At 52.6% G+C, this 23544-nt stretch overlaps 1 protein-coding gene across 4 annotated transcripts in view; it reads left to right on the forward strand.

The window, feature by feature from the left end:
* ITGB5 (integrin subunit beta 5) overlaps positions 1-23544 on the forward strand; it is a 117766-nt gene that overhangs the window by 77800 nt on the left and 16422 nt on the right. For all 4 annotated transcript variants that reach the window (XM_036444817.2, XM_045583931.1, XM_036444815.2 and 1 more), the window contains one exon: positions 6943-7372. In XM_036444817.2, coding sequence (XP_036300710.1) covers positions 6943-7372 — 430 coding nt within the window. The remainder of the gene's footprint in view (positions 1-6942; positions 7373-23544) is intronic.

Genomic DNA, 23544 nt, shown 5'->3' on the forward strand with positions numbered 1-23544 from the left:
TGGAAGAATGTGGGCAGGGACCTGAGAAACCTGGCCTCATTCCTAGTCTACAGCTCCCTCTGTGCTTTGGATAACCGGACCCTCACTTTTCCCTTCCGTAAAACATGCACAAAGCCACTCACCTCTTCTGTTTGGTGAGATGGAATGGAGAGCTTTACAGAGCAGAGGGCACGGAGGCCTTGTGTGCACTAAGTGGATATGACTGAGTGGTGGGGAAGAAGCATTATATGTCAGGATGTGTACCTGTGTGCCAAATCAAGGACTTGAGGGAGGATAGATGGGTGATGAGGACATAGACGGAGCCCTGGGCTCAGGCAGGCAGCGTGGACTCTAGGAAACAGCTCAGAAAGATGTAGGGAGCGGGCACGGCTGGTTATGTGGCAATCTTCCGGGTTTCTCACATGCCATTACTGATCCTCTCCTCCCTCCCCCTTCACAACTGCCCTTCATCCACTTTACAACACACGGACTTACTCCTCACACAACCATGGTGCCCTGCCCCACCAAAAGGATAATTCAAAATAATGGTGTTGATGTTGAGAAGGACTTGAGGGACTGGGTAACAGATCTTTTTCGAAGGCTGGCTTTTCCTCAGGCATCTTTGAGAGAGAGAGAGAGAGAGAGAGAGAGAGAGAGGGAGAGAGAGAGAGGGAGAGAGAGAGAGAGAGAGAGAGAGAGAGAGAGAGAGAGAGAGAGAGAGAGAGAGAGAGAGGAGGGAGGGAGGGAGGGAGGGAGGGAGGGAAGGAAGAAAAAGTGAAAGAGGGCCTCCTCAAGTTGTCAGATATATCATTAAAAATGATTATTTACGGCATTACCTCAGAGGGCATTCAGGAATAGGATGATGTTGCTGTAACAAAACTTATATTCCCATCTTCCTATTTATGTGAGTAAGTTTTTTTTGGAGGGAGTGCTTTAATCTATACAAATAAAAAATGAGAATAGAATTGATACTGATCCCTGTCTTATTTAGCAAAAAAAAAAGGGGGTTATTATTTCACATTACATGAACTATTGGGGTGGGAAAAGCCTCATAATCAAAGAGGCGCTTTCAATAAAAATTTATTTTTTTATTGTTTAAAATATTACATTAAAATTTTATTTTTAATGCTGGTAAAATTTAGCAATATATATGGTGTCCCAAAAATATATACACACACTTTGAATAATTATAAAGGCAGCGTTTATTAAAATACATTTCATTTTCAAAATTGAGCTATCAGCTGTTAAAGTGTGTATACATCTTTTGGGGGGGACACCCTGTATTGAAGCTATTTTGATAAATTAAATAATTAATCCAGATAATTTAAAAAAAAAAACACACATACACACAAAAGCCTCATAGTCAAAGGGTCTATAGCAGCGGTCACCACCCTTTCGGACCTCACAGACCACCAGTGTCCACGGACCACTGGTTGGCGACCACTGGTCTAAAGAGATACTACGAAAAATGGAAAGAGGCAGAAATTAAAATTAAAATAAAAAAAAACCCAAACACTTGAGTTTTATAGGTCTGTGGGTGGGATATTGGGTGCAGTGCGTCAGGAAAGCTAAGGGATGATGTGTGAAAACCATGCAAACGGGACCCTTTATCTGGAGAACTAGACACAAAGGAGCAGAGGAACCGTGAGGCCTCACGGCGCACATGAAGGCCTGGGTTCGCTCCGGGAGGCTCATGGCAGTGTCTGCTGGTGTCCTTGTGAACAAGTCCAATAACTGCCCTGGGAGGGAGACGATGTTAGCATGTTGACAGATGAGAGGAACTGAGGCACAAAGAATTGAACTAATTGCTCAGCGCACCACAGCCAGTAAGTAGCAAAGTGAACGTTCAAAGCCAGGGCTCTCTGACAGCACCTTTACCGGGCCTTTGGTGCCCGCGAATCTGCTCTCTCGTGCCCATTTCAAAGGGCTCGTCTCAGAGCAAAGTACGATAACGAAGAACGGGGCCTCCATTCAGGGTCCCCGGTTGATGGAGTGACTTTGCAGTCCTTCCACTCACCGGCGGCTCAGGAGGGGATCGGGTGCTGCCCCCATTGCTGCCAGCAGCCGGGATTCGGGGGTGTGATGACCTGCCCAAGACCGCCCAGCGGACAAGCAGTGGACTTGCAACAACTCAACCCACAGTCTTTCCATTCCTGACTGGCTCATCTCACTAATCCTGCCTCATCATGGAGGGAATAACATGAGTTACCGTCTCGTGGGAATTTGCAATGCTCCCAATATCACGGTGGCTGGGCAGGGGTGAGGGACAAGGAAGTCCTCAAAGAGAGATATCCTATCTAACAAAAAAGTAATGTGCAGATTGACCATCACTCCAACACACAAGATGGCTGCCCCCATGTGGTCAAAGATCCTGCCCCCATGTGGACACAAGATGGCCAGCAAGGGAGGGCAGTTGGGAGGCACCAGGTCTGCGAGGGAGGGCAGTTGGAGAGGTCAACCCTGCAGGGGAGGGCAGTTAGGGGTGACCAGGCTGGCAGAGGAGGGAAGTTGGGGGCGAACAGGCTAGCAGGGGAGCAGTTAGACATCAATCAGGCTGGCCTGGGAGTGGTTAGGGGGTGATCAGGCTGGCAGGCAGAAGCGGTTAGGGGCAATCAGGAAAGCAGGCAGGCAAACAGTTGGGAGCCAGCAGTCCTGGATTGTGAGAGGGATGTCCAATTGCCCATTTAGACCCGATCCTAGTTGGATCGGGTCTAAATGGGCAGTTGAACATCCCTCGAGGTGTCCCAGATTGGAGAGGGTGCAGGCTGGGCTGAGGGACACAACCCCTCCCCCCCTCCCCGCACCAGGCCTCTAGTTACATAAATAAGACCTTGAAAGCCCCCAGTCCAATGAGGTGCTCTTCTCCAGGGGCTTCGGATTTCCCCCTGGTTTTCCTCCCCTCATCCCAACACGAACCAGGACAGACTGACAGGCCCAGCCGTGGGAGTCGGTTTCTCATGGACTGGCCTTGACAAAGCAGCATGCGAGCAGCCTGTGCAGTGAGCACTAGCGCCCAGTACAAAGGGCCCAGTGAGCTGCCCGCGGCGTCCCGTTCCTGTCCCTCCTCTGGGCTTTGTGCCCTGTGCCCACCCGGCACTTAGTTTCCCTGAGCTCCTGGTGGGCTGGGCACGGCAGCCCTGGGCGGGTGGGTTTGGGGTGGGGGCTGGGTGGCCCGTTTGAAAGAGTGGGTCAGACCAGCCGCCCCGCTGAGGAACCAGGAGCATCCCAATGAGGGCTGAATAACAGGACGGGGCGGGAGGGAGGGCTGCTCTGTCCCTGACCTTCCCCTCCGGTCTCCGCGTGGGAGAATGGGGAGTCGAATCCGTCTTAACCAGGGAAGACGCTTGCCAGACTCCGGTTTCTTTCCTGTTCCCCTGGAGAAATGGGCTCTGAAAGGGAGGGCTGCAGAACCGGTTTACTTACTACTCCCTAGTGCTTTTATAGCATTCCTGTGCCCAGCAGCACCAGGGGCTGGAGCAGCCGTTCTGTGGTCATGGCGGGCAGAGGGGGGCGGCTGCATGAAGGCCACTGGACCTGCTTGAAGGCTGGGTCCTCCTTGCTCCCCAGCCAGACAGCCGTGGTGAGAGCTTTTTTAAATCCTGGGCTCCCCTCACCTCTCACTCCCAGCAAACACAGACACATTAGCATTTCATTCTCTCCTTCTCTCTCTCTCTCTGTCTCCCTCCCTCCCTCCCTCTCTCCCTCCCTCCCTCCCTCTCTCCCTCCCTCCTTCCCTCCTTCCCTCTCGCTACTGTGACCCATGATACAGGTAAGACTTCCTGGGGGAGGTGATGCCCACAGATGGACACTCCCCCAGGCTCGGTAATTAAATGCCTCCGTCTGCTGGTCCAGGTCGCCCCTTTGTAGTTGATTCCACTTCTGACCCACGGATGCCTGTGGGGGTGGGGCTCTTCACGTAACACGTGCAGCAAAGCGCAGCCCTGGGGAGCAGGCCCCGGAGCACGCCACAGCCTCTCCCCGAGCGAGCTTCGGGAGCGGGGAGTCCACCTCCGCGTGCTCCCTGTCCCCGTGGAGGCTTCGGTCCGGCGCAGGCTCCCCGCCCTTCTCACCGGCAGGCCCGGGTCATCCTGAGCCAGGCAGGAAGGTTTGGAGGAGCCGCTGGCCCTGGGGTGGGGTCACCCTCTCGTCTCCACAGTGAGCCAGGCTGCCTCTCCCTCTGTACCCAGGCGTGGACACAGGGCACCTGTCTCATTCCCATTTGTGGGAGGTGACATGCTAAGGCGAGCACAGGCCCGCCTCTCCCCAGCTGGGAGACCCCTTTTATCTCTGGTAAATGAGAATGTCTCCTTCGGGGGCATGTGAGTGAACTGCTCACGGAAGTGCCTGCACAGTGGGCGCTTGGCACCTGGGCACTGTTAGTGTGTGTTGTCAGAGGCAGATCTCACTGCCTGGTGGGTCCCCATCTTGTTACTGTGCCTCAGGGCCTTAGAACTTAGTCTTGAACTTGCTTTTGACAATCTCTATTCCCCCCCCCCCCACACACACACACACACACACACACACACACACACACACACACACACACGAGGGAGGGCTAGTCCCCACTGTCTGCACTTGGCTACTTGGCTTGCGTTCCCAGTGTCCTCTGACCCTGGCTCCTGGTCACAGTCCTTCACTCACTGTCACCTGTGACCCCCTTTGGCTAATGCGGACTCCTGGGTGTCTGCTGTGAGTTCCCCGAAGCTGTGCCTGGCTGCCCAGCAGGACTGTCTCCAGGACCTAGACAGCTGGGTCTGTCTTCCTCTTCAGTCTTTCACACCCCCACCCTCACTCCCTTCCCCCGGGTGTCCCTAGATGTCACAGTATCTGAAGGGAAGCTTTTTAGACTAAGATCCAAAAGTGATAGGGATCTGTAGAACATTTAGAAAAAAATACGTTCCATGTTCTCCAGAAGTACACATCATCACCTAAAGAGTGCCCTGTAAAGCAAGTTATTGGTGACTTTTAAAAACTCGGCTGTATTTCAGCCCAAATAACAGATTTAAGAATAACAATCATTTGCCAAGACCGGTTTGGCTCAGTGGTAGAGCGTCAGTCTGCGGACTGAAAGGTCCTGGGTTGGATTCCGGTCAGGGGCATGTACGTTGATTGCCCGCACATCTCCAGTAGGGGGTGTGCAAGAGGCAGCTGGTCGATGTTTCTCTTTCGTCGACGTTTCTGGCTCTCTATCTCTCTCCCTTCCTCTCTGTAAAAAAAAATCAATAAAATATATATTTTTAAAAAATAACAGTCATTAAAGGTGATGCTAACCCATTTGAACTTCAGAATGATTTGTGGAGACTTGAAAAATAAAGACACCTGGGCCAGACATGGTGAGACAGTTTCTGGAGTGGGCCCGGGCCTCTGTGTGTGTAGGAACCACCACCATGCAGGGGAGAAGCACCACCATTCAGGGAGAAGCACTGCAGATGGTATTTGGTCAGGGTGTGCCAGATCCCGGTCTGGATTTCCACAGTGCCCTGCTCCGAGGGCAGTGCTGGATGAATATAACCACACATGGCTCTGTTCTCAGTGGGAGGAGGGCAGTGGAAGAGTTGTGCTCTACTTTCTGGGAGAATCACACCAAGCAGTGCCCTTGCTTTCCTCCCATTGCTGCCTGATTCCAGGGCAATGCATAAGAAGCTTAGGGGTTAGCAATGCTTCTTTACATGCTTTGTTTAAAAAGAAGCAGCCTGGCCCTGCCCGTGTGACTCAGTGGTTGAGTACTGACCCATCAACCAGGACAGTGGTCGGCAAACCGTGGCTCTCGAGCCCCATGCTGCTCTTTGGCTCTTCCACAAAACACCATGGCCTAGGGAAGTGTATTTTGAGGAAGTGGCGTTAGAAGAAGTTTAAGTTTAAAAATTTTGGCAAAAGAAATGTCAGTCGTCGTTCTGTTGATATGTGGCTCTGTTGACTAATGAGTTTGCCGACCACTGAACCAGGAGATCACCGTTTGATTTCCCAGTTGAAGCACATGCCCGGGTTGCAGGCTCGATCCCCAGGAGGGGGCCTCCCGTTGTCCCTCCTCCAGCAGGAGGAAACCTCTCTTCAGAGGGGTCTGTGGGGCCCCGGGGCCCCCCTGCGTTCAGGGAACATGTGACGCAGTGCCTGGTGCAGATTTCCAGAACGGAGCTGGAGAGAGGATAGGAGACAGGTGAAGAGAAAGGGGAGGAAAGAACCCTTGCGTGAGTCTTTCTCCTTTCCTGTGGAGCCATTTCCTCAGAGTCATGAGGATTAAAAGAGATCACGAACGCTCAGGACCAAGCACCATGCCTGGCAAACGTGCCAGAGTTTGCTGTCCTGGGCCTTTTCCTCCGGGGCCATGTGCATGGGCAGGGCCAGGCGTAGCCACAGCTCTCCCCGGAGGCCTCAGAGCAGTGGTTCTCAACCTTTTTAATGACCCCCCAACCATAGAATTATTTTCATTGCTACCTCATAACTGTGATTTGCTACTGTGATGAATCATAACGTAAATATCTGTGTTTTCCGACGGCCTTAGGCTCTACAGCAGCGGTTCTCAACCTGTGGGTCGCGACCATCGGAAAACAGATATTTACGACCCGCAGGTTGAGAACCGCTGCTGTAGAGCCTAAGACCATCGGAAAATAAATATCTACATTACGATTCATCACAGTAGCAAAATGACAGTTACGAAGTAGCAACTAAAATAATTTTAGCAACTAAAATAGAGCCCAAGACCATCGGAAAATAGATATTTACATTAAACGGTTCATCACAGTAGCAAAATGACACTTATGAAGTAGCAACTAAAATAGTTTTATGGTTGGGGTCACCCCAATATGAGGAACTGCATTAAAGGGTCGCGGCATTAGAAAGGCTGAGAACCACTGCCTCAGAGGAACCGCTCCCGGGGTGGGGGGGGCCCTGGGTGATAGGCAGGCCGGAGAAGATACCCTGACTGACCGCGCCCTCGACGCCCCCTCTCTTCCTTCTGCCCAGGCCTCCTTTGAAGTGTCGGTGGAGGCGCGGAGCTGCCCGGGCAAGCACGCGGAGCACACGTTCGCCCTGCGGCCGGTGGGGTTCCGGGACAGCCTGGCGGTGGGGGTCACCTACAGCTGCAGCTGCGGCTGCAGCGCGGGGCAGGAGCCGGACAGCCCCCGGTGCAGCGGGAACGGGACCTACGTCTGCGGCCTGTGCGAGTGCAACCCCAGCTACCTGGGCAGCCGGTGCGAGTGCCAGGAGGGGGAGAACCCGAGCGGGCTGCAGAACCTGTGCCGCGAGGCGGAGGGCAAGCCGCTGTGCAGCGGCCGCGGGCAGTGCAGCTGCAGCCAGTGCTCCTGCTTCGAGAGCGAGTTCGGGCGGATCTACGGGCCCTTCTGCGAGTGCGACAACTTCTCCTGCGCCCGGAACAGAGGCGTCCTCTGCTCAGGTAGGCGCCCCGGGCAAGCACTTCCGCTCTGAGGCAGGCCCCGTACCCGGTGCTGTGAGGACATCCCTCAAAGCATGCCTGTCCCTGACTATACTACCCTGTCCTCCTGGGAGGCAGCAGGGCAAGCCTTGCCCACCACCAGTCCAGGGGGTGGGGACCAGCGCGTCAAAGACCAAAGCAGGAGAAGGTGCCGCCCCATGATGTGGGCTCTCAGCGTCGGAGGCATCTGTCACGGCTCACCCAGAACTTGCCTGCGCAGCGTTCCTGGCAGGTGGGTGTTCCGCCTCTTCTTGGTTGCCTCCTGGGACGGGGAGCTCACTGCGGCTGGTCGTGGTTAGTCCCGTGTTGGCTGTTGCATTCATCTCTGATCGCCGCTTCAACAAGTTACCAGTAACTTAGTGACTGAAGATGCCACGGGTTTATCCTGTTACAGTTCTGGAAGTCAGGAGTCGGAGATGGGTGCCGCTCAACTACAATCCAGGTGTGGGCAGGGCTGCGTTCCTCCTAGCGGCCCTGGGGGAGAGTCCACTCCCACCTCTCCTGGTTTTCGGGAGCCACCAGCATTCCCGGGCCTGCAGCTCCCGCCTCCAGTTCCACAGCAAGCGGTGCAGCGCCCCCAGATGCCACGTTTCCCTGACGCGCCTGCCTCCCTGCTAAATGGGTCATCCAGGAAAGCCTCCCACCTCCAGGTCCGTGACTTAGTCACGAAGCTGCAAAGCCCTTTTTACCACGTCCGGTCACACAGACGCAGCTCTGGGGGTGAGGCCATGGACATCTGTGGGAGGCCATGTTCTGCCTCCCACATGGTTTGAAAGCTTCTTTTTTTAAAATATGTTTTATTGATTTTTAAAGAGAGGAAGGAAGAGGGATAGAGAGCTAGAAACATCAATGAGAGAGAGACATCCATCAGCTGCCTTCTGCACACCCGCCACTGGGGATGTGCCCGCAACCAATGTATGTGCCCTTGGCTGGAATCGAACCTGGGACCCTTCAGTCCGCAGACCAGCGCTCTATCCACTGAGCCAAACCGGTTTCGGCGAAAGCTTCTTATATTGAACAAAAAATTGTTCCTCAGTTACTCTTCCCCAATGGCTTACAGTCTAGATCACATGTGTCAAACACAAGGCCCGCGGGCCAAATCCGTCCCGCCAGGCCTTGCAATGTGGCCCGCACCACGCTGTCATCGCTGCGTTTCCATCACAATGACAGTTTATGACTGTTCAGTAAACCATTCGGCCCACGATTTAGGCTGGATTTTAGATTTTGGCCCCTTCTCTGATTGAGTTCGACACCCCTAGGATCCTCTCTCCACGTGACCGCCTGTCGAACATCTGGAGAGTCTGTATGTTCCTCTGCCCGCCTCCAGGCCTCTGCGGGAGGGCTCTGTCGTTCTGTGCTGCGTGCTTCCTGGCCGCAGGCGCGGTGTTTGTCCTTCTGCGTAACGGGGCTCGGCCCGGGGCTCCGCGGGACGTTGGCTTCCTGCGGTCTGTCCAGGCCACTGCCATCAGCACGTCCTAGCAACACCTTCACTTCTCTGTTCGACGGTCACATTATACCGTTGAGCTTGTTTGTAACTTGACTACCAGCATTTGAAACTCTTAAGTTTTGTTTGAAGTTCAGTCCAGCCAAGTTTTTATTGTGTCACGTTTGAGCACTTGGGTTTTTAAATCTGGGCCTAAGACTTCTCATGGACTCCAGTGGGATTACAATTGGGCAGCTCCCATTCTGGGAGTTGTATGCCGATGAGACAGTCGTCTAGGCCAGCGGTTGGCAAACTCATTCATCAACGGAGCCAAATACCAACAGTACAGGATTGAAATTCCTTTTGAGGGCCGAAAACCGGCTTCTGCACGTGAGCAATGAAGTTTCAATCGCATTGTATGTGCGCGCCCGCACGTAGTATTTTGTGGAAGAGCCACACTCAAGGGGCCAAAGAACCACATGTGGCTTGCGAGCCGCAGTTTGTCGACCACTGGTGTAGGGTCATGTCTCCAGAGGGCCATCCACCCCACACAAGGCCACTGCACACAGAGGAAGCAGAGCAGTTGTAGGTGGGACTCAGTGTCATCTGCTGTGGGTCCTGTTGTGTATTCCGTGTGTACTTGATTGTCTCCAGGAATCCTTCCCGAGAATGGCCTCCCAGTCGGGAAGCGTTGCTCTGAAAGGAACTTGGAGTGCAGCAGGGGAGGTGAAGCACAGATACGTGAAGCCAGTCACAGCGTATACATGCGCTGTCCCTGTGGGTGGAAGAAGCCAGTGCTGTGGGCTGCACAGCTGTGGGTCAGCAAGTGAGGCCTCCCAGGGCTGACCACACTGTGAGACACACATGAGCGCACCCATGGGTGCAGTGGGACCAACATGTTCCAAAGTTGGAGCTGCTCCAGAAAGTGCAGGACACGGGAGTGCCACAGAACTATTAGGGTTTGATGTGCTGAACAGGCAACAGGGGCCCACTCCCCCCGTCCAGGGATGATGGATTGGAGTAACTGGCTGGATCCGGCAGGGTTAGCAGAAAACGTGCTTAGGATCAGGCAGACCTGGCTCTAATTCCAGTAATACCACGTGCTGCTGGGCCACCTGCACACGGAGTTGTTCTGAGCACAGGAGGATGTAAAGCACATGTGTCAAACACAAGGCCCACGGGCCAAATCCGTCCCGCCAGGCCTTGCAATGTGGCCCGCACCGCGCTGTCATCACTGCACTCCGCTGCGTTTCCATCACAATGACAGTTTATGACTGTTCAGTAAACCATTCGGCCCGCGATTTAGGCTGGATTTTAGATTTTGGCCCCTTCTCTGATTGAGTTCAACACCCCTAATGTAGAGGAAGCACCGAGCTCATCGCCTGGCTTAAAACGAGGGCACGCTGACCCCCGACTCCCTTGAGAGTCAGTGCCACACAGCTCTGGGAGCTGCAGTTGCTGTTGTGGGAGTGGTGGGGGGGCCAGCTTCCCTCTCTGATGGGGGGGGGGCGCACCTCCCCCCACCCCAAGTCCCCCTGTAAGTCTCTGGCTTGCCTAAGAGTCCTCCGGGGCTGGAGTCCCAGCCCCTGAGCAGCTCCCATAAACTCTCCCGGAAGCCTGGCAGTGTCTGCAGTTGGCTTTCAGCAGTGTTTGTTTTGTTTTTAAACATTTTAGCAAATATTTTCACAGAACTGTCACTGCTTTCCCCCCAGGAGCCAGGAATAATCCTCTGACAGGTCCTCATCCGGAGGCCGCTGTGTCCACACTGCCATCCGCACTGCCCGGGAGCCAGGGCTCCCGAGGTAGTGACACGCACACTCTGTCCCCACAGTTTATCCGCCCACTGCGCGGGCTGTCCTGGACTCGGCTCTGCTGTCCTTAACGTGGCCAACACCTCTCGTTTCTTTGAGAATTGAAGGAGGCGTAGATACTACAGGGCCTGGCCTGGGGCTGAGCAGGAAACGGCCCGTCCCATGCATTCAGAGGCCTCCTCTCCCTCTTCGATGTGACTGAACGGGCCCCCAGCTGGAGGTGAAGGGCGGGTGCTGGATGAGGCCTGCGTGGCCTCCTTAGTGAGACCTCGTCACTTTGGAAACAGGAATTGTCTCGTCTATAGCTCAGTGGGAGTGCAGCTCTTTTGCTACTGAACACACAGTTCCGAGTTAGTCTTGCCCTCTGGGCTGTCAGCCTCGTGCTCTCGCTCCCCGCTTCCTCCGTGCAGCTCTGCCGTGGAGACACAGAGGTTCGAGAAACCTTTCTGGTCCCCCATGCACGATGCTTCAAGTCACTAACTTCCGGGGTTGCTAACATGTAGTGTCTTCCCCCACCCCCACCCCACTCCCATCCCCCACACACACACTGGGAACACCATGCACATTCTTTTTTTCTTCTTCTTTTTAAAATATATTTTATTGATTTTTTTTTACAGAGAGGAAGGGAGAGGGATAGCGAGTTAGAAACATGGATGAGAGAGAAACATCCATCAGCTGCCTCCTGCACACCCCCTATGGGGGATGTGCCCACAACCAAAGTACATGCCCTTGACCGGAATCGAACCTGGGACCTTTCAGTCCACAGGCCGATGCTCGATCCACTGAGCCAAACCAGTTTCAGCTGCCATGCACATTCTTAAAGAAAATGGAAAAATACCAGGAAGTTGAAGGATGATGTGTGGTCATTCTGTTGCCTTGGTGACCGGACTGATTGGGCCACCTGGTGAGCCAGATTAGGAACTTCTGTCGCCCTCACTGGTTCGCATGTGCACAGTCAAGAGCATGACTAGCTAGTGGGGGCTCCTTTTTGGGTCTGGAATGTTCTGAAGAGGAGAAAGATACAATTCCATCACTCGTGCTTTAAGGGTTAGTCTTTTTCCTTCTGAACTTTTTTTGAAGTTAGTGTGTCTGTGGCCTTGTACAGTTTTGTGTCTTGTTCCCCTTCCCCCAAAACCACCTTATACTGTTATATCCTAAGAAGCACCAGAAGTTCAGTTATTTTACTCCATCGTCCACTAGGCCCATGGTTGGCAAACGACGGCTCGTGAGCCACTTGCGGCTCTTTGGCCCCTGGATTGTGGCTCTTCCACAAAATACCATGGCCTGGGCGAGTCTCTTTTGAAGAAGTGGCGTTATTAGAAGCTTAAGTTTAAAAAATTTGGCTCTCAAAAGGAATCTCAGTCGTCGTTCTGTTGACATTTGGCTCTGTTGACTAATGTGTTTGCCGACCACTGGAACAGGCCATTTTGACGCTTTTTTCCATCACGTCCCCGGCGAGCCTCCCTTCTCCCTTCACTTTAAAGCAACAGCTAGTTGAAACGTAAAGCTTTCCAAGTCCTCGTGGGGAAGGCAGTTTCTGGAATGAGGTCACTGTTGTTTGGATTATTGAGGCAGGACTTGAGAAACAAGCCAGCTCGGGGCAGGGTTTCACAACACGCACAGGCAGCGGCTCCTGGAGCGTCGTCCATGCAGCTCCCAGCCCTCCGTTCCTCCCTTGTCTCTCAGACTCGTCAGGAGGGGGCTGTGAGCGGGGGCGGGAGGGTCTCCATTCCTCCGTTCCTCTGCATCCGTGGCCACGGGCTCGGAGCTCCCGCTCTGGGGTTGTGCGTGTTGGTTTTGAGCTCTTGGGCTGCTGCTCCATTTGGGGTTTTTGCGGGAGCAGTCTGTTTCCCAATAGCCACTCTGGTCTTGAAGATGCTGACTCAGACTCCCAGGCAGCTGACATCAGCGTTTTCTCGGTCTTCCTCACCCCTGGGCCCCGCAGCCCGTCCTGCAAGGGGACTGCGGTTGTGGTTTGTCTTCAGATGGGGAAGGAGGTAGAGGCAGGGCTGGAACTGCTGGGACAGCTCCTTCCACTTCTCTCTGGTCTTTGCGTCTATGAGAGGCTTACAGTCCGTCTGCCCAGCTCCCCCACCCAGAGCCAGGACCGAGGGGGAAACGCAAGCGGTTACGGGTTTGTAGGAGGTCACACACCATAAAAGTTAGCAGTGAGGCAGATCAGACTAAGGTCTGGAAGCAATTGGACAGCCATGCTATTGCTCTGTGGCACTGACATGGGGACGCGTGGGCAGCCAGGCTGGCGTGTCTCTGGTTTCTGGAGGCAGCGGAACGCGGAGAAGGGTTCTGTCCACAGATGGTTCCTGTGTGTGCAGAGCAAGCTCCAGGGGCCAGCGGGCGGGTTTCTGTTCTCGTGAGCCTCATAAAGTGTTGCTAATAGAATACGGGAAGCTGTTTTTACTGCAATAAAATATTATTGCTCAGACTTCGTCGCTCTTTTCTGGTTGCTGTACCCAAACAGAGCATTTCCTGGGATTCGAGTTACTCCTTTAGGGTAAACGGTTGAGTGTCTGTACTTAAAATGACCGCACTGGGGTATAATGGATAACTTGCTGATGGCCAGCCTGCTTCTTGGGGTTCACATAATGAGAGAGTTTAAATCAACTAGGATATAGAATTTCTTTTTTTCTTTTTTTTTTTTTTATATATATTTTATTGATTTTACACAGAGAGGAAGGGAGAGGGACAGAGAGTTAGAAACGTCGATGAGAAAGAAACATCGACCAGCTGCCTCTTGCACACCCCCCACTGGGAATGTGTCCACAACCAAGGTACATGCCCTTGACCGGAATCGAACCCAGGACCTTTCAATCCGCAGGCCGACGCTCTATCCACTGAGCCAAACCGGTCCCGGCAGGATATAGAATTTCTAACAGCACCCCCTTGGTCATGTGACTGTGAGGTCCCCCAAGTAATCTAAATAAATTCTCATATATTTTTCTGCATCTAACAGGCTATGTGGATAGTTTATCCAGTATGTAGATATATTATATAGTTTATCCAGTATGTAGATATATTATATAATACCCTTTAATATGTGGTAGGTCAAGAGGCATCTGCAGTTCTCTCCCAGATATTTAAAAAAAAAAAAAAAAGGAAGACCTACACAGCAACACTAATGTTATCACTCCTAGCAGCAGATCTGGCACCCAAGCTTACGCTCTGGGCCAGGGTGCTGGTTTCCAGAAGACTCACAAGGTTCTGGAAACCTGCCCAGTTAAAAGTGCCCCTGACAGTGTGGCCTGGTCCTGGACTTTGTGATTCTTGCCAGTGAAACACTTCCTGTGGCAACAGTTATCCCGATATGTTTATAGAGGAACGCCTCACCATATCTGTACCGTTTTCTTCAGAAATGTCACTTTCACAGCCCGGTGGCCACTGCCAAGGCCAAGGGCACAGATCTGCCTCCGTCACTCCGTGGCAATGTGCATGTTTTGTAAATAGCTTATTCCAGGACCATCTCCAGGGTGGCTCCATGGCAGAGGGCTCCCGCAGTCGGTACCTTTCGAATGAGCGAAGAATGTACGTACTTGATTTCCCAGAAAAGGGGCCTCTTGGTGGGATGGCTCCCACTGTGTGCCCCAGGTGGGAGGCCTAGAAAGTTCCTCCCACAAATAGGAGTCTCTGCTCAGTTTGTTCATGGTTGCCAGCTGCTGTTTGTAAATGTGAGGATGCAACGTATGGGTGTTTTTCCTGGATAAAGTGCCCCTCTCCCTCAGAGGCATGTGCTACGCGGCAGATGCCCCCACCCGGTGGGTGCAAATGCTACCTCTCAGCAGAGGCCGGGAGGCTCACCTTCCGTTTTGGAGGACTGAGGATATGGTGGCTCTGAGAGCAGATGTGCGACAGAATTCTTCAGTGACGATGGTTATGAGGAATAACATACCCATTCAAGATGTTCCCACCGGAGAGCATATAACAGAGTGGTTGAGGACCAGGGCTTGTTCACATCTGGATTCGAAGCCTGGCAGTGCCCTCTGCCTGTGACCTTAGACTCTCTGGGGACCCTCTCTGACAGATGCCCCAGAGGGTCATCGTGAGCATCAGGTCGGGTCCTCCTGGGAGACCTCCGGCACACTGCCTCTTCCCCAGGTAAAGGTAATTACCTGCCCACCCCCTTCCCGGGAGAACATTTTCTTACACAGAGATAAACACCAGAGAGATTCATGGCATAAAGCCTGTTGGTTTTGGAAGTTCTCAATGGGTATCCCATGGTCAAGGCTTCTCTAACTGTAACATCTGTATCCAGACATTGCTCAAGTTCAATTGAAAGTCGAAAAGGAACCAAATGTAGGCCCCCCATCACATAAGGACACGATGCATCTTTCAGACCAGTCACCTACCCCAGGCACGCTAGGCTGCTTAGAGCTGGGGTCAGCTAGCTGCCACTGCTTGTCACAGGAGAAAGCTCTTTGGGAAATCCGAGTTTAATGAGTCTCCGATCTCAGCCAGTGCAGCCACAGAATGGGAACAGTGCTCTCTCACGGAGGGGCACTGGTTTTCAGTAGGTTGCTGCTTGCCTCTCAGTCCACAAGAGCTCATTGAGCAGCCCTCATAGGCCGCGTGGTACTGGGTGCCGTGGGTGCCGAGTTGGAGTTGTTTGTGGTTTATTTTTTATTTTTTATTAAGGTATTATATGTGTACACATCTTACCATTGCCCCCCTGCTTGTGGTCTTGAGTTAATTTCTGATTTTCTGTGGCTCCTGGAATTTCCCACTTCTCAGAAGCTTTCTGGGGTTGAGGAATGAGGATCTGAACCCTTTAGGCTTCTCCCCTCACCATCCAGATTTATCCGAGACAGGAAGTGTTGGGAAGCCGCTTTGAGAACCTTTCCCTTCCTGCGATCTTAGCTCTGGGAGCGGAGTTTTCTTCCTGCGTTTCCTCATCGCTCAGATCTTGTTTTTAGAAACAACTTCTGCAACAATTTGCCAGTGATTGTGAAAATGGGGTAACCTAAGCATGGGATCTCACCTCACTGCCCTTCTCTCTCTACTTGGGAAGGGAAGTATGGCAGCAGGAGGACTCGATGCATGCCTTTGAACTTCAGGCCTGGTCCTCAAGGTCATGAAGTTTGGCTTGTGAAGGAAAAATGAAATTCCAAAAGCATAGGAAAATCCTAGGAACACATGTGAACGTCATACATAGATCTGAGTGGTATAAGCTTCTTTTACTTTCTTTTTTTAATCCTCACTGGAGGATATTTTTCCTCCCACTGATTTCTAAAGAACAGGGAAGGGAGGAAGGAGGGGGAGAGAGAGAAACATCCACGTGAGAGAGACACATTGATTGGTTGCCTCCCACCTGTGCCCCTAATGGGGCTGAGGAACCTGCAACTGAGGTACGTGCCCTTGACCAGGAATCGAACTGGCAACCCTCTGGACTGTGGGCCGATGCTCTAACCACTGAGCGAACCCAGCAAGGGATAGCTTTCTGATATTATGGAAGAATGTTAGAAAAAAATTTCATTTTTAGTTAAATTGAAGACTATGAAAGACCTCTGTGACCGAAAGAATTATTTCTAAGGTCCTTTTGGTTTCATTTCTTGCGTGTTGAGCCGCCACTCTGAGTTTGGTCTTGATTTTGGAAACTGTGACATCATCGATTGCAGGCCCCTGCTGCGCAGTGCCTCTGGCCGGGTGGGGCGGCACTGGATGGAGCCCTGTTTTCCCTCAGGGTGAGTGTCTGTGGCACTCAGCACTCTGACCTAAGAGCTCCACCCCGATCCAGCTGCTCCTGGGTGTCTGGAAGTTGCTCTGAGCTAGTCTGACCTGCTGGAAGTTTTGATTCTTCTCCCCAGGGCACCTTCCTGAGCCCAGCCTGTTGCCCTTTGACCCACAGGAGGGGGCCTCCTATCACCCCAGCCCATAACCATTACCCCCAAAAGTCCTGATCAAGTGACTCCACTGTCCCCAAGCTAAAGAATGTACTTCCTAGGTTGGTATGCTATTTGACATCACTATGTTGGTCTTCAGCAACAGGCAGATGTAACAATACAAGGAGAATCTAATTTAACATCCCTTTTCTTTCCTGGGAAACACAGGCTAATTTGGCAGTATTTCACAGTGATCATGAGCAAGCACTAACAGTGGGATGATGTGCACCTCATGCTTTTTGTAACGCCACCAATCACACCCAGTGGGTCAACTGCGTAGTACCCGCTTTCACTGTTCACATTTGGGGAAACTGAGGCCCAGAATCTAGACTAAAGCTCCTTGCGATTCTTGATTATAGATTCAAACAAGGAGACCCTTGCAAATAATAGCACCCTAATTTCTATTTAATTTTACTAATTTTGATTAGCTAAGACCCTTCCCAAATATCTGGATTACGAGTCCCTGCTACCAGCCAAGCATGTAGCCCACATTTTCCAAGTCTTACCTAATAAGTGCTTCTTATTTTGGTCAACATTTTAGGAAACAGTTAGTCTGTTTTCCTAAGTGGGTGTCTCTAAGTTACATAAGAATATATCAGCCCTGACCGGTTTGGCTCAGTGGATAGAGCGTCGGCCTGCAGACTGAAGGATCCCAGGTTTGATTCTGGTCAAGAGCATGTACCTTGGTTGCGGGCACATCCCCAGTAGGGGGTGTGCAGGAGGCACCTGATCAATGTTTCTCTTTATTCGATGTTTCTAACTCTATCCCTCTCCCTTCCTCTCTGTAAAAAATCAATAAAATATATATATTTTAAAAAGAATCTATCAGCACAGTGGGCCCGGCTGAAGGACACTCATGGACCAAGGGACCGGCCGAGGTCCTCGACCTGTAATTCTTTCTTAATGAAAGGTACTGAGTGTTGCACTTAGTGTTCAGCGGGTGCCTGGCTTTGTTATTGATTATGCTGACCCCACTTTCCTTAAATGAGCCTTCGCTAGCCTGTGTTCATCTATAAAACACTCTCGACAGGATGGTCTCATTGAGCTGTCCTTCCTCTCCCAGGAGATGGATGTGGCTGTCACTGACCTGACCACGTGGGAGGTGTGGCTGAGGGGTTGGCATGTTGGCAGCACTCCTCAGTGAGGTTGGCCCGAAGCGTTGACCCCAGAAAAGCCCACCCCCCTTAACCCTCGGGGGCCGGGGGCTGTCTCCTGGGCGGCTGCTTCCTGCCATCTCATGGCTTGGCCCGACTCCTCAGCCAGGCGTCAGCGTGGCCCGCTCATGTGACATTCCAAACCACCCCCATCCTGGAGATCCTGCACCGGGCTCTGAGCAGCGGCCAGCTGAGGGTGGGATATGGCAACTGCTCACCAACCACTACGGGTGAGGGTGCTCCAGGTTGAAAATAGAAACCCTCCCATGAATTCATGACTCCGCAGGTGTGGTTGGCATTCCCCAGAAGTGCCTGCCAGGCGGATCGGGCAGGGCTAGCCGAAATCAGGGCCAATCTGAAGCAGCCCTGTGGTTTCTTTTGGCTGCAGGCCCTCCGTTTTCCTCTCTGAGTCAGCATTCTCAGGGTCCTCTGAGGACGACGGTTCGTCCCACTCATTTGTTTACAGACTTCTTTGAACCCAGAAAGGTGAGGTCACTAAAGCACATGGGATTTTTCCATCTTCCCTTCAGTACCTTAATCTCCCTGTGATCTGTAGAGTTGGGCCAGGGACCAAGTCCTTCCCTTGCTGCTCTCGTGTGAAACGTGGAGGTGATCTGAGGGACTCGGTGGCCAGCAGGCGCACTGAAAAGTCGGGTGTAAGCCCAGAAGGCAAGCGAACCTTTGGGAGGACTCATGCTTTTGACAGTGGAGTCTACTTGCTAGCCAGTGCTGTCATCTCAGAAAGCAAGGCTGAGCTTTGGCTTAAAGCTGTATTTGTTTAGCGGTGGTCCTATTTGGCTGCACAGGTACAAGTGGCCTAGCAGATGACGGCAAAGGGTGAGGGGCTAGCCAGGGAATTGCCTGTTGGGAAGCACTGTTAGCTGACCTTGTCAGGACTGGTCTGTTGATGCTAAGCCAAGGCCCTGAGACTAAGGACGCATCATTGCTCGTATCTCTGAATTCTTTCACCCCGAGCCCTATGATATCTGGACAATATGCAAGAACTGTAGTGGGAACAAAGTCTCTGTGACCACGTCCCACTAGAGGAAAGAGAAATCTTGATCCTCTTTTCCTGATGGTGCCTGAAGTCTCTGGGTTTCTTGGACATATGTTAAGAATTTGAAGTATCTCAGGTGTCACACTTGAGCTCATCAGCATCATTAATACTTCTGTGCCTTTTCTAATTTCCCACATTTGATGCCTGACCCCCAGTACATCAGGCTTGTCCTGATGATGTTCATAGCTTCCAACGACCAGCAACCATATTCTGTGTGCCTGACACCATGGTAGGCATTGGACAAACAAAAATGAAACACCGTCTGCTTTGTATGGGGTAGGCTAATGAGATGAAGCAGATGAGTAAACAAACAAACACTCTCCCTTTTAACTTTGTCTTCTGATCAGCTATAGAACATGTTCAGGTCTCTTCAATCTTTAAAAAAAATTTTATTGAATTTATTGGGGTGTCATTGGTTAATAAAATTCGATAGGTTTCCAGTGTACAGTTCTATAATACATCATTTATATATCGTATTGTGTATTCATCAACTAAAGTCATGTCTCCTTCAGTCACCATTTATCCCCCCCTTACCCTCCTCTACCTACCCCCACCTCCACCCCTTTCTCTCTGTGTCTATGAGGGGTTTTGGGGAAGAAGGGGGAGATGGTTTCTTTTGCTTAATTCCTTCACCTAGACCAGTGGTCGGCAAACTTATTAGTCAACTGAGCCAAATATCAAAAGTACAACAATTGAAATTTCTTTTGAGAGTCAAATTTTTAAACTTAAACTTTTTCTAATGCCACTTCTTCAAAACAGACTCATCCAGGCCGTGGTATTTTGTGGAAGAGCCACACTCCAGGGGCCAAAGAACCGTATGTGGCTCTCGAACTGCAGTTTGCCAACCATGGACCTAGATCACCTTCTTACACCACACACAAGAATAAACTCAAAATGGATTAAAGATTCAAAATGTAAGACTCGAAACCATAGCAATCCGAGAAAGAAAATATAGGCAGTAATATCTCAGACATTTCTTGTAGCAATATTTTTTCTGATATGTCTCCTCCAGCAAGGGAAACAAAAGAAATAAACAAGTGGGACTGCAGGTCAGAAAATGGCCAAGAGTGGCTTACTGATAAGTGATAAAAAGCCAGCCCTGTGGATAGGTCTGCTGTACATTTTCAACTATACCACACCCTGAGTCACCTTGAATGTTTATCCTGTTTGTTGTCTTAATTTTTATCACTTAATCATGACTGGATTATACTGGAGAAACAGAAGGTATAGTGGTTAGAAATATGGGCTCCAGGACCACACAACTGTGGTTCAAATCCCAGCCCTGATTCCTACCTGCTCTGTGACTTTGGATAAATTACTTGGCCTCTCTGTGCCTCATTTTTCATAACTGGGGGAATTAGAGTAATAATTATACCACCACATAGAGTTAATGGGAGGACTAATGAGATAATTCAGGTAAAGTGCTTAAACCACACATTTCTCTGTTGCACATTCACTAGAGGGAGGCTCCCAGTCCTGTAAAATAGGCAAGGTACTCTCCCGCCTTCATTGGTGAGGAAACTGGCCTCCTGCCCGGAGCAGCCAGCAGGGAGCTGAGACTGTGCAGTGGCTTCCATTCCAGAAAGGATGTCCCCGGCTGAGCAGCTCCAAGGAGTGTCAGGTGGAGGGATAAGGACAGGACTGAGCTGGTCAGAGGAGACTCTGCACAGTGAGTTCAGGGCCGGTGTGTACTGGGAGGGGCGCTGTGCTGTGCTTCCTGGTGGGAGGAGGTGGCCGTGGTTGGCACATTCTCTGGTAACGGGTCCGTGGCAAGCCCCCCTCGGTGTTTACAGGCCCAGGAAGCCTGGGGTGAGGACACCAATGTCAAGAGCGACTAATCTCTTGCCCCCGGAGGTTTATTTCATTTCTGCTGAGGTTCCGGGAGCTACACTAAAGATCCCTTATGAGGGAACTGTGAACATGTCCTGTGCTTTTCAAGAAGCTCCATGTTTTACTCTTTGGGACCAAAGCCAGTGCGTGGAAGGGAAAGAGAACACAGGGGGAGGGCACATGGCCCAGGGGCCAGACTTGCCTGGCTGAGCAGGGACACTCAGGACGGGGAGGGCCTGTTATGGAACACTGATGTGCTGTCAACAAGAACCGGGAGAGCGCTTCCTCGCAGGGACTTCCCCTTCCCGCCGAAGCCCCAGACGGGAAGGCCCTGCCCTTTGCTAGCCTGTCGGTCTGTTTGGCCACAGGGAGGTCAGCTCGCGTCTGGCTTCTGTTCCCCATGGAGATCTGTGTGGGTGCCAGGAGAGCAGTGACCGTGAGGCTGCCCTCAGCTGTGTGTCCACAGCTCAGAGAGGGGGCTGCAAACTCCCGTCAATGCTGAAGAGGGCCCGGCTGTGGGCTCCGCTCCCAGCTGCCCCGGCGCCGGAGGTTCTCTGGGCCCCTGGGTCCCACAGACCCCTCGACTGGAAGCACAGACAGCTCTGAGTTGTTGGGGAGGTTGTTAGAGAGCTAGTTGTCCGGGAGCTGGGCCAGGGTCTCGCCCAGAGGCTCCAGACAGATCTGACTCCTGGTGACAGGGAAATATCCCAAATGAGCCAAGGCTTTCCAGTCACACCCCTTCTTTTCTTTTTCTCTCAGGGCTTCCTGTTTACATGGCTGGCTCAGACTGAGAGGTGGGGGAGACTGGGCAGACAGGGCTGTGAGGGAAGCAGAGGGAGCCCCTGCCCCAGGGCTGTGAGGAGAGCGCAGACACCAAGAGGACACAATGACCGAGAGGAAGTGATTGCATACCCCGTGTCAGAGAGAGGGAGAGGGGGCAGGAACAGGAGAAAGGAGAAAGGGAATTCCTTCCTGCCTCAGGAACTGAGCTAGTCCTCCCCCTCCCCACCTCCCCACTCTGCCAGCCTGGAGGGGAGGAGAGGGGAGGGGACAGGACGGAAGCTGCCACTGGGGGAGCCACAGTGCATTCCAGAGTTGCATGGGAACTATTTTTGGAGCAGCTATAGAGAGAGATGGATCTCACGGGTCACAGCCCTGCCTCGGGCATCTAGCTGTACCTTCTGGCTGGGGCCAGGTTCAGTCCCCTCCCTCACTGGTTGCCCTGTGCACCCCCCCCCCCATCCTCTGGCACACCTCCCAGAGCTCCCCAAGCAGCGCCTGGGCAGGCACCCTGGTGTGCCAGCCTCCTCCCAGGCTCTGGGGCCCCAGCTGTTCTCCCCTCTGGCTGGGTGTGGAGTAGGTTACCTAATGGGAACTTTGACCCCAAAAGGCTTTGATCTGAGCTCCCAGAAAGCACTTCCCTCCACTCCTCCAAGATCTTCTCCAAGCCTTCCTCCGCTCGCTCCCCTTATAACCACAATGACGATGACAATGATGGTGATGATGATGGAGATCGCTAGCATTTATTGAGCACCTACTATATGCCAACACCGAGTGCTTTATCCAGACTGAGTGGATTCACTCACACAACAACCCTCCAAGGGGGGCATTTTATTAGTCCCATTTTAAAAACGAGGAAACTGAGGTCCAGAGGGTTAAACACTCTCTCCTGCTGGTAAACCGCAGATTCAGGGGCCAGCCCAGGCACTCTGCTTCCGGAAGTCCTGCATGAGCCGCTGTGCCTCCTGCCCCGTTATCCAAGTGTGTCCTTGAGTCCCGGCGCTGTTCTTGGCCACCCTTCATGTGACAGGCTCCTTTTCCTCCCCAGCCTCTGCAGGAGCCCACCCTCTTTCCCCTGGAACTGATGGTCCCCAGGAGCATTGCTGGGGCGGCTTGGGGGAGCTGGCCTCCTTCCCCCTCACCCCCACTTTGCTTCTTGATGCTCCCTTCAGAGCTTTGCTTCACCCCCTCGCAGGCCCCTCCTCCTTTAGATTGTGCCCTCCCACTGCATGGACCTCACCGTTTCCCCATCCCTAACCCCTACATTCCACCTCACGCTCGCCCCCTCCCCCTGGGCCCACTGTCCACCACATTTCCCCGAGGCGAGCTGCCCACCACCTTGGTCTCCCAGCCCCTGGATCGCTCAGCCCCATGCCAGTCCCGAAGTTACAGCTACCACTTCCAGGGCGTCCTCATGTGCCCGATCCTGGGTGAGGGCCTTCACTTGCAATGGTGCCCATCCTTCTAGCAGCATCCCCACGGGGAATGCATTGTCCTCACTGACAGATGAGCAAACAGATCATCCCTCAGGTTAGGGTCTTGCCCAGCGTACATTGCGAATGGAGGAAGGGGGCAGGCTTGAACTTGGTTCCAGCCCAGCCCCGTGGCCTTCCTGCAGCCAATCACCATGGCCTTGAACTCTGCTGCTGGCCCTGAGGATGGAGCATCTCCCTCCGCCACAGCCTTACCCCTCCGCACGTCCCCCCCGCGTTCCCACTGCTTCTCTTTGCCTTGATCTCTGGAGTTTGCCACTCGATCTTTCCATTTCCCCCCAAACCTCTCTCTTCTGAATCTTTTTCTTTAATCAGACGTATGCCCAGATATATCCCACCTTCAGTGTCCCCTGCCCTCCTCGCTTCCTTCCCCTGCACAACCAGTTATTGTGGGGTTGCCTGCGCTAGCTGTTGCCTCGCCCCACCACCCGCTGAATTCTGCGCTCACATCCCCACTGAGGACGAGGCCCAGCAGCCACTGTAGGACCTGCCCTCCCTGACCTCTCCAGAGCCAGGGCTCGGCTTCCTCTCTTGTCCCCTGCAGCTTCCAGGCCCTGGTCCCCCTCCTTCCCTGCCAGCAGCTCCTTCCCAGCCTACATCAAGAGCGCCTCTTCCTCTGAATAGCTGCCTTTCCAGTTTATGAAAGGAGGCAAGGGCTGCGAGCTGGCCTCCGGCCCACACAAGCACTGTTGTG

The sequence above is a fragment of the Pipistrellus kuhlii genome, unplaced genomic scaffold (assembly GCF_014108245.1).
Source record: "Pipistrellus kuhlii isolate mPipKuh1 unplaced genomic scaffold, mPipKuh1.p scaffold_m20_p_2, whole genome shotgun sequence".
NCBI classification, from domain to species: Eukaryota; Metazoa; Chordata; class Mammalia; order Chiroptera; family Vespertilionidae; genus Pipistrellus; species Pipistrellus kuhlii.